Here is a 13,070-nt window from a genome sequence, read left to right on the forward strand (position 1 = left end):
CGGCTCCCGGGCCCGGGGGAGCCCAGCGCGCGGCGGCGGCCCCGGGTGAGTGCGGGCGGGGAGGGTGCGCTCGCTCGCAGTGCCGCTTTCTTTCGGAATGAACGCGTTTGCGCAGGAACGCCTGGCCGGCGTGGGTCACCTGCCCGCGGTCCTCGAGGGCAGGGACCGCTCCGCGGCCTGGAAAACTCCGGGCGGGCTGTTAGCAAAGTTGGCGCGCCCTGAGGGCGAGCGAGGGCCGAGCCCGGTGCCGCCGGGTGCCGCGTGCCCTGCGGGCTGCTGGGTTCGGGTCCGCAGCGGACTCCGACGCGCGTCGAGCAGACTCCAGGCCTCGGATGCGCCGCGGTTGGCGCTTGCCCCTGCGCGTGTCTGTTGGCTTTTCCCTCCCCCTTGATAATGTGGCGAGTTACTTGGGGTTTTTCTGTAAGGCAAGAAGTGAAAGAAGGATTCAAGTAACGCTCAAGCCCCAGTAGATACAAAGCAGAAGGCACCGTGGTGACACTAAAACGTTCTGGCATCCAGGGCTGTTAAATTCAATTACGTTTATCATTTTCTTTGGAAGAGTGACTCATTTTTTCTAAACAGAGAAAATAAAAAGGACTCGCTGCCGAAAAGCAGAGGATGAGGATGATAAACATGTGTTTCCCCAGAAGCAGCCCGCGTTCTGCAGGGCGCGCTGTCAGCGCGATGGCTTTGCAGTGCTTTGCTGCGTTCTCAGGATGGGCTGTTCGTGCCCCGCCTTGAGCTGTGAATCGCTACTGTTAAACAGTGCTCCTGGCAGAAATTAACGTCAGACGCCCCAGGAAAACAACTTGATCTGAAAGGGGTAGTGTGAGCCCTCTCCAGCTTGCACACGCACTTCTAAAGTCAGCTGTGAGAGGTTGCAGTGGAACTTCAACAACCTGTGCTACTGCCCTGGTCCTCCCGCGTCACGTGACCTGACGCTAAGAAGCAGGGCATCCGTCCACCAGGGCCTGGAGGACGCTGTGCTCACACCACTGGCCTCCTCCCCTGCAAACTGCGCTTGTATTGGACCTGGCGGTTAGCTGCAGCGATGTAGTCTCCTAGTCAAGCGCTGCTTTGTATTAGTTTAACTTTGACTCAAACTTTCTTTAAACAGATCAATTTGATTATGTCTAACATAAAACTGGTCGTTTTTTTAAGAAAGAAGATCCTATCTTGTTCAAATACTGTCTCCAGCAGTAGATTTCAGAAGGTGTAATTAAAGGAAAAATTTCGGGCTGGGTAGGAAGAAGCTTCAAGGTGTGGCTTCCCAGGAACAGGTTGGCTTGGTTGGTAAATCCCTTGGGGAGGAAGCTTTGCTTGAAAGCCATTTTGCTTTTGTCCCTCTCGTTTAGTTCTCTTACCTCTCTCTGGCTTTTTTTTATCATCTTTTCTGAAGAATAGTTTAATAATGCTCTTGTAGGAAGTCACTGCCTAGCTAGTTGAAATGTAATTTTAAAATTCTATACATTAAAGTCAGTGAGAAAAACAATATTTTAGCAAAGTTGAAAGAAAACAAAAGGTTATGAAGAAGTTTCCCCCTACAAAATCAAATATGTATAGACAGTACACACATAAAGAGATATGTATGTGTATATATATCTATATAAATATATATGTGTGTGTATGTGCATGCACGTGCACCATACATATATTAGTATGTTACATTGAGCTATCCATACTTTAAACCAGGGTATGGGACCTGGACATTGGAAGTGACTTTAGGAGTCCTCTAATTTGAACTCTCCCTCAAATCTAGGGTTCATTCTGTATCATTTTAGGTGGTGTTTAGAGAACTATAGTCTACATTTTAGCCTTAAGAGTGAGAAGGTTTTCCTTCCATAGCGTAAAGCTCTGCTTTCTCCAAAGTTTTACCTTTTCATCATGTTTCTGGCTGCTTTACTGTTACTTGGGAAGTATTACAGAACACGGAAGTCTTTCCTGTGTGTTCCAGAAGTTGTTCCAGAGCAAGGACATGAGCTCCTGCGGGCCAGGCTGTGTGAGGACACCAGGGCGGGTTTCGGACAAGAGAGGACTGGAATATCGGGGAACTGCGGAACTTGTAGGCAAAGTGTGTAGCTAATGAGTGTAATGTGGGCTATCTTCTGATATTTCGAGATGCACTGCAGGTCTGCATTGTTACGTATCATCCCTCGAAATTTAAGGGTTGGCAAACAGTTAAGTATAGTTTTTGTCCAGGCCAAGCTCAGCAACCTCATCTTCTGGCTGGATGTGACCTCTGAGCAGCTGATTTGTCTTCTCTGTTATTGAAAATAGAAAGTAAACATGTAGTTTGGAGCTATTTTGCAATTTATGACTAACCTCTGGGATACTGAATTACCTTCTTGTGTGAATTCCTGTTCAAATGCCTTGATGGGGGTGGAGACATTAGGAAAGATAATTTTTGTTTTAGAGAATAGGGTCTTTCTATGTGTGGTTCTTCCAATCGTTTCTCTTACCTGAGCATTTTAAAAGTTATTGTGTCTCCAGGCAATATTGAAAATCTAGGTATTTGTTCTTTGATGCAATAGTTTCTAGAATGCACAGAAGTTGAAAGCCTTTTATTTAAGTGCATCATGCTAGAATGCATGGAAGTTGAAAGCCTTTTATTTAAGTGCGTCATGCATAAGTTTGTGACATATAACTGGAGGGATCTTTAGAAATAATCCAACCAGTTCATGTTTTAGATCAGGAAAAGGACATCCAGTGAATTTAAGGGACTTGTCCAAAGACCCACAGGGAAGCAAGAAGTCAGGCGGAAGTACAACTTATGCAGTGTGTGTTATTGTGATAGATGTGGTTGTAGGGGAAAATCAATACAACTTTTCATAGGCCAGAGATGCACTGAAGTTGATAGGCTTTGGATATTGTGAATCATTTGAGCCTATTTCTGTCCCAACCCCCACCCCCTTGCATTTGCCAAAATGTAGACAGTGGGACTCTGAGTGCTGGAATATACTTTAATGTGATAATGTGTGATTTAATGCACTCTTCTCTCCTGGGAGAGTCCTCTGAGACTATTAGGCAGACTTTTCATAGCAGGATGCAAAATGCCAGTGAAGTTAATTAAAAATAATCTAAAATAGAAGCCAGAGAGAGGGAGGATCTTCAAGTTGAAATTACATAAGAAGAGCTTTGACTCAGAAGCTTAGCCGAGTTGTCAGGAGTTCATAGGGGCTAATCAGATTTCCTTTTGGAGAAGCCTGTTTATTTCAATTCATGTACCAGACCTATACGTACAGTATCTGTACTCTACTTTTATCTTGTCATGTTTTATCTTTTTAAGGGTAGCATTTCTTAGGATATCTCATCTTCTGACAGCTGCTGTCACTGGTTATCCACTGGAGGAGACTTTGCCCCCCAGGAGACATTTGCCTCTGTCTGATGACACGTTTGGTGCCCATAACAGGGGACAGGGAATGTGCTATAGCATCTAGTGATACAGGCCAGGGATCCTGCTTACTGTCCCATGGACAGGATCGAACAAGGCTACCACAAGTCTGGTCCAAACTGCCAGGAGCACCCAGGTCACCCACACCTGCACTCCCAGAAGCCAGAGACACTTTTTACTTCACTGCAGACTTGTAGAATCATAGCCTTTAGGTAAAAGACCAAAACAGTTGTTCAAAGTTGAGAACCACTCATTCAGAGGTTTTATCTGAGAAATGACATGTTAAATTAATTGACTTTCAAGAACAGAACCATTTTTTTTCTTCTTGTGAGAGGAAGTCTCCAAAAAACTCTAAAACAAAGCATGAGCTAATAAATAAATAAAATTTTAGTGCTGTCTTTCACCACCGGAGTAGATATTCTTGATCTGCTGTCCTACTGTTCTCTTTGCAGATCTCAGCAAGGGTAGGGGCAAAGAAGACAGTCCTGAATTTTTACACGAGTTGTGTTCATTTCTAAGTTGGACTTTTGGCACCTAAATTATATACTTTCTCATAAATACAGTCGTAAATTATATTTAGTTCTATAATAAATCTAAAAACGATTGTTGGAATTAAATTTTACTAAGTTTTTTATTCCTATAATGATAAATCCCAGACAGCATACTACTGCTGTACTGTCAGCCACATGTAAATAATGAAGAACAAATTCATTTTATTTATTTATTTATTTATTTATTTATTTAATTATTTTGTCTTTTTGAGACAGGGTCTTGCTATGCAATGCAGGCTGGCCTTGAGCTCACTTTGTAGCCCAGGCTGGTCTCAAACTCGTGACAACCATCCTCCCGCCCCAGCCTCCTGAGTGCTGGGATTACAGGTGTGAGCCACCACGCCTGGCTGAAGAACACATTTAAACTGAATGTCAGCTGGCTTAAACTGATTGAGGAAGGACAGGGCTTAGTCAGAGAAACAGAGGAAGGCATATCTGGATTTGGAAGAGGATGAGGAGACATTTTCAAGCACCTTAAACCTTACAGTCTTAATTTTTTTTATGTGTAAAGGAACTAATGCTGTTTGATAGGTGGTTTAGTTCTAGAAGCTCAGGATTCGTTGGCTGGGCATGGTCATTTTCCATTTGCTTAGGAAAAGAATCAGGGGAAGAAGAGTATGTAAGCAGGCAAAAGACCTAAGAAAGGGTGGAGGGTATTGGGGAGAAATTTAGGAAGAAGAAAAGGAAGGAAGGAAGGAAGGAAGGAAGGAAGGAAGGAAGGAAGGAAGGAAGGAAGGAAGAAAGGAGAGAGGAGAAGAAAGGAAGTTAAAGAATCACCTGAATTCTCACCTGTAAATGTGAGAAAGGATCTGAAGAGGTTTAAGTGTTTAGCTGAGAACGGTGCAGAGGTCTTCTCGGCGACAGCATCGTGTGAACCGAGTGCGGGGCTGGCGCAAAGAACGTGTGATGACAGTGCCTGAGAGACGCGTGCCCACCCGCAGGATTGGAGAAACCTAAGGAAAGGTTCTAATCTGAGCGAGACTACGAAGCGCGGCTGTGGGACTCGTCCACGGGGAGGTGGGTGATCAGAGGCAAGACGTGGAAAGCGTGACTGCAGGACGCGAGGGCTTCGCTCAGCACACCGTGAGGCTCGGAGGAGGAGCAGAGAACACGGGTAGAGGAGAAGGCAGAGTCGGTTTCGGCAGCCTTCTGAGTCTCAGGCTGAGAAGATTTGCGTCAACAAGAATATTTTTCCTGTTGGCAGTGATGAGCCGAGAATGTTCTTTGGAGGGAGAACCAGTTGGGGTTTATAGGAGGTAAATGTGGTAGCAGTGGAAGGGGTGATTTGGGAGGAAGGAGCAGGAGTAGGGGAGGCAGTTATCTAGGAGGCCGTTCCAATCTACTGACGTGTAGGAGCCCTGGGGCAGCACAGGTGGGAGCGGAATTGCAGAGATGGATTTAAGGGCAGTACAAACACCAAGGTAGAGCTCTGTCTAGCTTCAAAAGCCCCTCTGAGGACACTGATTTTTACTTACTGGTCTTTGAATCTCTTGAGGCTAAGCACACTGTTCACATTTTATAAACTGATGTGTGGTTGAAATACTTAACGTGGGAGATGGTAGAGCGGTAGACATTGAAAAGAACACATGAACCTGTTGAGTAACCGAGTAAGCAGGAGCTTGGAGTCCTCTGACTCACTAGACTCTAGGAAATTTATCTCCAGCCCTGGTAGCCAATGGACAGATGGAAATGAGGTTTTGTAGCTGGGACCGTGATGAGGGTGAGTGTCAAGTTCATCCCCTAAAAGTTCACCTGGTCGATAGCACAGGAAAGGGGGAGGAGGGCAGAGCACGTTTGGGGAAATGGCTACGGGTTGGGTGGAGTCTCCAAAGGGAGCAGAAAATGCTCTCATACTGATTCCTCACAGAAGTGCTGGGTATTTGCTGGTGGTGAAAATTAAAAAGTTGCTCTTGTCGAAAGAGAAACAAAGCATGTGGAAGACTTCTCTCAGCCGGGGGACTGAGCATACTCACCGCATAGTAAAGGCTACAGAAGGATGGAATGGAGGAAGGTGAGAGTGAGAAGAGATTGGAGAACAGTGGTGCAGTGAGGTGGGTGTTTATAACTGTAAGATCGCGATTTCGAAGAAGCATTCTTAGTAGTCTTACACACAGTTGGACTATTTCCTTTTGAGACAGGGCAAGAAAAAAGATAGGTGACAGTTAAGAGAAAACTTTATATAAAAGGGAGAGAGAGGCTATGGCGTGCCCAGCTCCGCTCAGTAAAGTATATGGTGGCGTTTGCTGAGAGCCTCGGTGGTTAGAATGAGTAAAGAAATTCGAGATGTGCGGAAAAGAGAAGAATTCGGAAGAGAGTCAGTCTGTGCCAGACAAAAGCTGCCCCGTGACACTGAGGGCTTACCCAGGGATGAATGGCATGAAGTGCAGTGGGCACGGCTGGGCACGGCTGGCTGCCTTTTTCAGAAAGAAGCACGTGGGAGCCCAGGAGCAAAAACACAGTGGCTTGTGAGCTTAGCGTAGGTTTAGAGGCTGATAGGGTGGAAGCAAAGGCAAGACAAGGGCCTAGTACCACACAGAAGTGTGGGAAAAGTGTCTTTGGAGTCACTGATCTTGCTTCCAAGCAGGGTAAGGCAGCCAGGGACACCAGACATGCAATTGGCAGGCGAAAACTTCTGGTGAGCAGAGACTGTGCTTGATTGGGTTGTTCCGTCAGTTCGTGCGCAAGGATTTAGTATCTGCAATCAAATGACCTTTACAGGGCTGTGGGGAAGCTATGGAATTTCTGGGTGTGGAAGGGCTTTTCCTGTTTCTTTGAACCTTATTTCCTGGATCATGTGGAGGTGATTTTATGGAAAGTAGGCTAAATAACAGAGTGTGATTATTTGACTAGCTTTATATTTTTGTAGTAATAAAACTTACGAAGAAAATAAGGAAACATAAATTGTTACAATCTAAATTTATGACAGTTGCAAATGGAAAACTATTTAGAAGATCAACAAACAAAAGAGAAAAAATTTAATTGAATTTTCTTTCTGCGACAGTGTCAGAATTCTTATTTATAAAGGCAAAAGGTAAATCAAGTGGTTTATGTTTCTACTTCTAAAAGTCTTTGTTCAGTTTTTATTGTGAGAAGCCTAATGCTAGACTCTCCAGATTTTAGAATTTTGATCACTGTTTTGTGTTTTTTTTTTTCTGATACCGGGAATCGAACCCCCAACTTTGCATGTGCCAGTCCGGTGCTGTGCCACTGAGTTAAATCCCCAGCCCTGAGTTTGAATCAATGTAAGCACTGGTAATTCACTGGAGCAGACCAAACAGGCTTCCGTTCTTCTTGGTCTTCTTGTAATTCTCGACTTCTCTCTTCCCCCTCTCTGTCTCTCTCTGTCCTGCCAGTAACACTTTACTGAAGTAGATTAAACTTTTAATGTCATTGTTTTAGCTCACACTAGCTCACGTACTGCAGGAGGAAATCTTTTGAACCTTAAAGTTTTGAAATTGAGTTATGAGTTATATTTTATAGATTGGACTTAGACTCACTTAGGCTTCACTGAATAGGAACTGGGAAAGAGCTATTTTAACAGGACTTTAACTCTGTTTGTGGTTTCTGCTTGCAATCTACTTCTGTTTTCGGATTTACAGTCATGTGGTCTAAACAAAGATGATTCACACACATGTGCTTTTCTGCCCAACCTTTTAGGAGTCCCAAGAATACAATCTGAAATAAACCTTTACACTGGAACACAGTTTTGACTATTGTGACATTTGGAGGAGGAAACTTTCCATAAATATCTTTTGTGTGCCTACTATGTAGAAAGCCTTACGAGGGTTAAGAATGCATACTACTTAGTTGTGACCGCAAAGGATTTGAAAACCAGTTTAGAGAAGATGAGATATGAAAATGGACCACATTAACTTTCAATCCTGTATTTAACTCTCAGCTCAAAATTGCAGTCAGAACATGTGGCGGGTTAATTGATGGCCAGTTGGTAAGGTTCACTGGTAGAATTCACTGGTAGAATTCAGGAGCTTATAGTTGAGAGTTCAAGAGACCCTCTCGGGATGGAAAAAAGGATGCAGTTTTGTCAAGGTTGCACTGCTAGCGACCTCAGCTGAATCTGACATAGATTGTAGCTTTTTGAAAAAAATTTGAATTGTACAAAGTTGAGCGCTAAAAATAAGGCCGCTTGTGGTCTAACAGGTGTCAGGAACACTGAGGCTGCGCCAGACATCAGTGCACTAAGCAGCCAGCTTCTCCTCTTTACTTCTTCTACACCTAGGGACAGTCCTCCCACTCTGTGGCATGGATCAGCTTCTGACCTTCGAGGTCTTCATGAGCATAGACCGACCTATTATTTCTTGTGTTACCCAAGCAGCATGCAGGGTCTTCCCCAAATTTTTCCAAAGGGTTTTATGGTTCATTTAGCACTGAAGTACGAGATGAAGTTATCAAAGCATGGGAAACCTTTAAGAGTACACAACATTAAGATGCAGAGTGTGCTAAAATACCTACATCTATTTCTTATCATTATGCAAATGATTGTAATTCTTCATCTGAGGAGAAATATATTCAGTCTAACAGGAAAGTACCTCCGGTAGGGGAGACAAGAGATTGAGATGCTGGTGGTTCCTTCCTTGTATGGAAACATTTAAATGTGGGGAAAATGGGGGAGTTGTAACTAGCAATATTGTGCGATTGCTTAACACTGAGACAAGGGGAAATAGAGTTGATGTTGTTCCTGTAACTACCTTTGATCGAGATGCAGATGAGGAAGCAGGCAGGGACAGAAGAGCGATGAATTTGGGGAAATGTAGAGTTTGAACTGCCCAGGATGATACGCTCAGATAGGCTGTCTAAGGTACTGCATCTGCATGTTCTTTTTCCAAGAGAGTCTGCAATGGTGGGATTTAGTGAGACTGTAAAGATTGCAGAGCCAGAAGAGCTTGGGCTGGTAGGCACAACAGAAAATCCAAATCAGGAAGCATCCCGGAGATAGGAGGGAGAGAGTCCACAAGGTCTAAGGCTAGGAGGGGGAATGGTGTGAGAGCCTATGGGCTCTGAGAAATCACAGAGAGCACACATCTCTCGTCTTCAAAATAAGCACGATCCATCATCATAAAATTTAAGAAATACGTTTCTAGGTACTTCTAATCCACGTATTATCTTACTTGTCCCTTTACGACTATTTAACGTGATTCTCTCCAATGTGTCTTACTTACTTAGTTCAAGATCAGGCTCAACCCTGGAAATGCCTTTGCAGATTAAATCATGCCCTTTGGTTCACTTTTGGTTGTCAGGGGCCTGCATTCTTGTAACTGTGCCAAATAAGGTTTGGCCTTTCACCAGAGAAGCAGAGCAAGTGTTCTAGAGAGAATAACTGCGAGGTAACAGAAAAGATTTAAAACACTGCAATACTTTGAGAGTGATTCTGGGGAAAGATTAAAGCTCAGCGCATCTCCACGTGTTAAAAAGTTAAAGGTGGTGTTCTCCGTTGTTTTTTTTTGTTGTTGTTGTTGTTGTTTTTCCAGTACAGGGAATCGAACTCATGACCTTGCGCTTGGCAGGCAGGCTCTGTGCCGCTGAGCTAAATCCCCAGCCCCTCTATTGGTTTTTGTAACAAAGTTCGTAGACTGCTAATGAAAGGAACTGGTCACGTGGTGTCCGTGGACTTCAGCTATCAGATGCTCTTGTGAGGTAGTAGCTTTCTAGATGTCATTAAGAAGAGAGGGCGAGAGATATGATTAAGATTGACAGCGAGGGACGTGGCTCAATGCGGAGTGCTTGCCGACCACGATGAAAACCCTGGGCTCATTGCCCGGTACCAGCAGAAAACAGAACACAAAAATCCACTCTGCTGTGTCTGTCAGACTGAATGGGAAGCCACTGAGCAAACTGAGGGTGTTGAGAGAAAGACAGAAGAACGTGAGATGTTGTCTAACACAGCACCGCAATGTGGCGGAGGGCGAAGCCTCACCTGGAATGACTGGTTCACTTGGTTTGTTTGGTCTGTAAAGAGCAAAATATGATGAATCAGGGAAAACTATAGAGAAAGTAGATTTTAGCGCAGTGTAAGTAAGTAACCCCAAACTGAAGCAAACCTTTTATTCCAATGCCTCTTCTCTCTTTGAGGTCTTCTTGCTTGCTGTTCGTGGATGTTTTGGGGATGTCAGTTGTTAGAAGTTTTCATCTGGATTCTGGTCATCAGGTCCCTCAAGGGACCTCGAAGAGTATAACTTCAAATTCCACAAGCCTGAGAATGCTTGGCTATAGCATGAATGTTCTTACTGGCTGAGTAATTATGATGGGAACAGTACTTATTTGAGGAAGTAAGAGTTTCTGTGCCTTAGGGTCAGTTATGCTAAATTTCTTCTTAAGAGACTGTAGGTTTAGATATAAAACAGTGCCGGAGGTTACTGAGGCTGAGATCGTGTGTTCTGGTGGCCCTATCCGGTTGGTATCTAACTTCCTTACCCTTTTTAAAATTAGAAAGTGTAGAACTTCTCCTCATCTCCTTATTGATCTAGAGCCCTGATGTCTTGCAATACATTTAGAACTATGGTTACTGTTTACCTATTTCTTTGCATATTCATATGCCATTGTGTATTATTTCCCACTCTTCTGTGTGTGTGGCTTCCTCTTTACCAACCCCAAACCTGTAAATTAATTCAGTAATGCCATTTTTTTCATTCCTTCGAATCTAATCATACCATAAGCTCCTATGTACATAAGAAACATTTGAAGGTATGCATTTTAGAATGTGCTCAGAAGTCTTACCATTTTTCAAAATACTGGTAGCAATGGATTAAGTGATTTAAACAGTCCATAAACATTTATAATATATCTATAATTATATAAACTTCTTGTGTTTATGAAAGTATGAATTTTTATGTAAATGGTCAATCATCTCTTAAAATGACTTGGTAATCATAACATGTGTTTTTTGGACAGTGAGATTTTAATCCATTTTAGACTGTTAGGCTAAGTAAGTTTAGTTTGGCATTATTCTTTAAAGGTCATTAGACTCAAGTGGTTTTTTTCTCTTTTTCTTTTTTCTTTTTTTGGATCCATGAAGAAATGAAATTCCAGAGCCTCGGGTCATCCTGAAAGCTGCGTTATCTTTGGTTTTTTAAAGGTTACATTTGGTGAGCATTTGTAGAATATTCACATTGTTCTGAGCCTCTGGGAAATATGAGCCCAGATTTTTTTACTTTTCCCAGAAGTTTTATGCTCAGATTACTTAAGATTTCATAAACTGGATTACACATAGATTGTCTCAAGCAATCCTGATTTTTGGATGGAAGAATAAAAAGGAAAATTATTCAAAGCACTTTTCTTTATATATAATGGAGGTGTGACTGTAGATTTTTGAAAAGTAACAATAGCCAGATTTTACAGATTATAAATCATCTGTCATGGATTATCATATATGAGACCTAATTATGCAAAAGTCCTAAAGTTTAAGCACAGAGAGTGCTCCTTATACTCCGTTCTATCAAAATATATTTTACAATGAGTAAGTTTTATGTTTCCAAAAAAAAGATTTCTGTTGAGCAACATTTCTTTTTACAAAGTAGGCAAATAAATATGTGCGACAAGTGGAAAATGTATTTGGTGTTTAGTTTGCGAGTTTACACGCACCTTTGCCTGCCTTCTTCAGCACAATATTTGAGGTGGCTCAAATGAGTCCATTTAAAGAAAAGGTTAGAAAAGAATAATGGAAAACATAGGTAGGCTAGAGGGTTCATGGGGAAAAACCAGAATGTACAGATGTAGACTGAAGGGTCAATCTCCGTAATTCAATTTTGTTTATACATTTGAGTTAAATAGAAAACATTCTTTTGCTGGAATTTCATTGACCACTGGGCAAGAAAAACAAAACAAAACAAAAACATACAGGGATTCTCAGAAGAAATAATACCTTATTCAATCCTTATTCAATCTGTCTGTCTTTATTCAACCTGGAGACAGATTGCTTGCATGGGTTTTCATATAGCGGTTAGTAAAAGGGTACTGTCTTCAGTCTCAACAGCCTGCCTATGATATGTGTGTAGCAGGATGTCAGAAAAGGCTTACTGCAATAGCACTTAACGTAGTAATCCTAGTCACTGTGGATGAGCACTAGCTAAAAACCAGATACTCTAGTTTGCAGGCACAGTTACATTTATTTTGAGACCCACCTTCTGAGACAGGTGCTGCTGCGATCCCTACTTTAAGAATGAAGCATCTGACCAAGATTAACTTGTCCAGAATTTGCATTATTGATAGTGACCCCTGGCACTCTGAGATCAAAGCCTGCGGTCTTAGGTCCTTCTCTAGTAAAGACTAACATTTTGGGGCAGTATTTCTGTTCTAGAATCCCCGAAGATGATTATTTTATTCATAAGGAAGATTTCAAATATTTGGAATTTTCCGTGGCTGTGTTGTCCCAGTTTAATGAGAAACTCTCGTGTGTTCAGAAATTTGTCTTCTTAAGAGTTCAATCAAATATCCATGGCTAGATATTTGACAAGCTCTGCCATCCCGAAGCAGCCTGCTGGAGTTCTACTGTTTCCATTATTTGTGAAAGGTGTCCAGCTGTTGATATATTTGATTGGCCGTACATAGATGGGACAAACTATCACTCTTTAATAGTTTGAAGAGTTGTATGATAGACAAGTTTACGCTTTTTACCTACAAAGCGTAGGACTAGGACTAGTTATTGATCATCTGATGGCAGATATGTGTTCAAAATAAAAGATGACCTACTAGTGTACCAAACTGACCGAGAGTAGATTGTTTACCCGTGTGAGCCTTGATTGCTCAAATTTTGAAGGAGGGCTGAGTGCTACGGTAGAGCTGTCTCCTAGGTGGGACTGGAGGTTTCCTGTCCAGCTCTCCGCTGCAGTCTTTTATTCCCAGTTGGCTGTCTGACTTGGAGACTCACCCTGGTTCCCCCCAGTTAGACTGAGCTAATATTCTCTTCCTTATTATACCATAAATGCTTTTGAAGATCAAATGAATATTACATGTTTAAGTACTTTCAAACTGCTGAGACACTACAGTAGTTGCAAAAAGTGTTAGTAATATTTTCTTTTAACAAAAACAAAAGGCATTTTCATCTTTAAACCTTGCCTAGCTATTACATACCAGTTGAATGGCTGTTAATGGCATAGTGATATTTTATGTAAATT

The 13,070-nt window shown here is 42.4% G+C and overlaps 1 protein-coding gene across 1 annotated transcript in view; it reads left to right on the forward strand.

Annotated features, from left to right (window-relative positions):
- The window catches only part of Mdfic (MyoD family inhibitor domain containing), a gene marked incomplete at its 5' end in the record, with an annotated part of 79,118 nt that continues 66,048 nt past the window's right edge, over positions 1-13,070 (forward strand). The window contains 1 exon segment of the mRNA XM_013516052.1: positions 1-45. Coding sequence (XP_013371506.1) covers positions 1-45 — 45 coding nt within the window.

Source organism: Chinchilla lanigera, unplaced genomic scaffold (genome assembly GCF_000276665.1).
Source record: "Chinchilla lanigera isolate Chin_1 unplaced genomic scaffold, ChiLan1.0 scaffold00031, whole genome shotgun sequence".
NCBI classification, from domain to species: domain Eukaryota; kingdom Metazoa; phylum Chordata; class Mammalia; order Rodentia; family Chinchillidae; genus Chinchilla; species Chinchilla lanigera.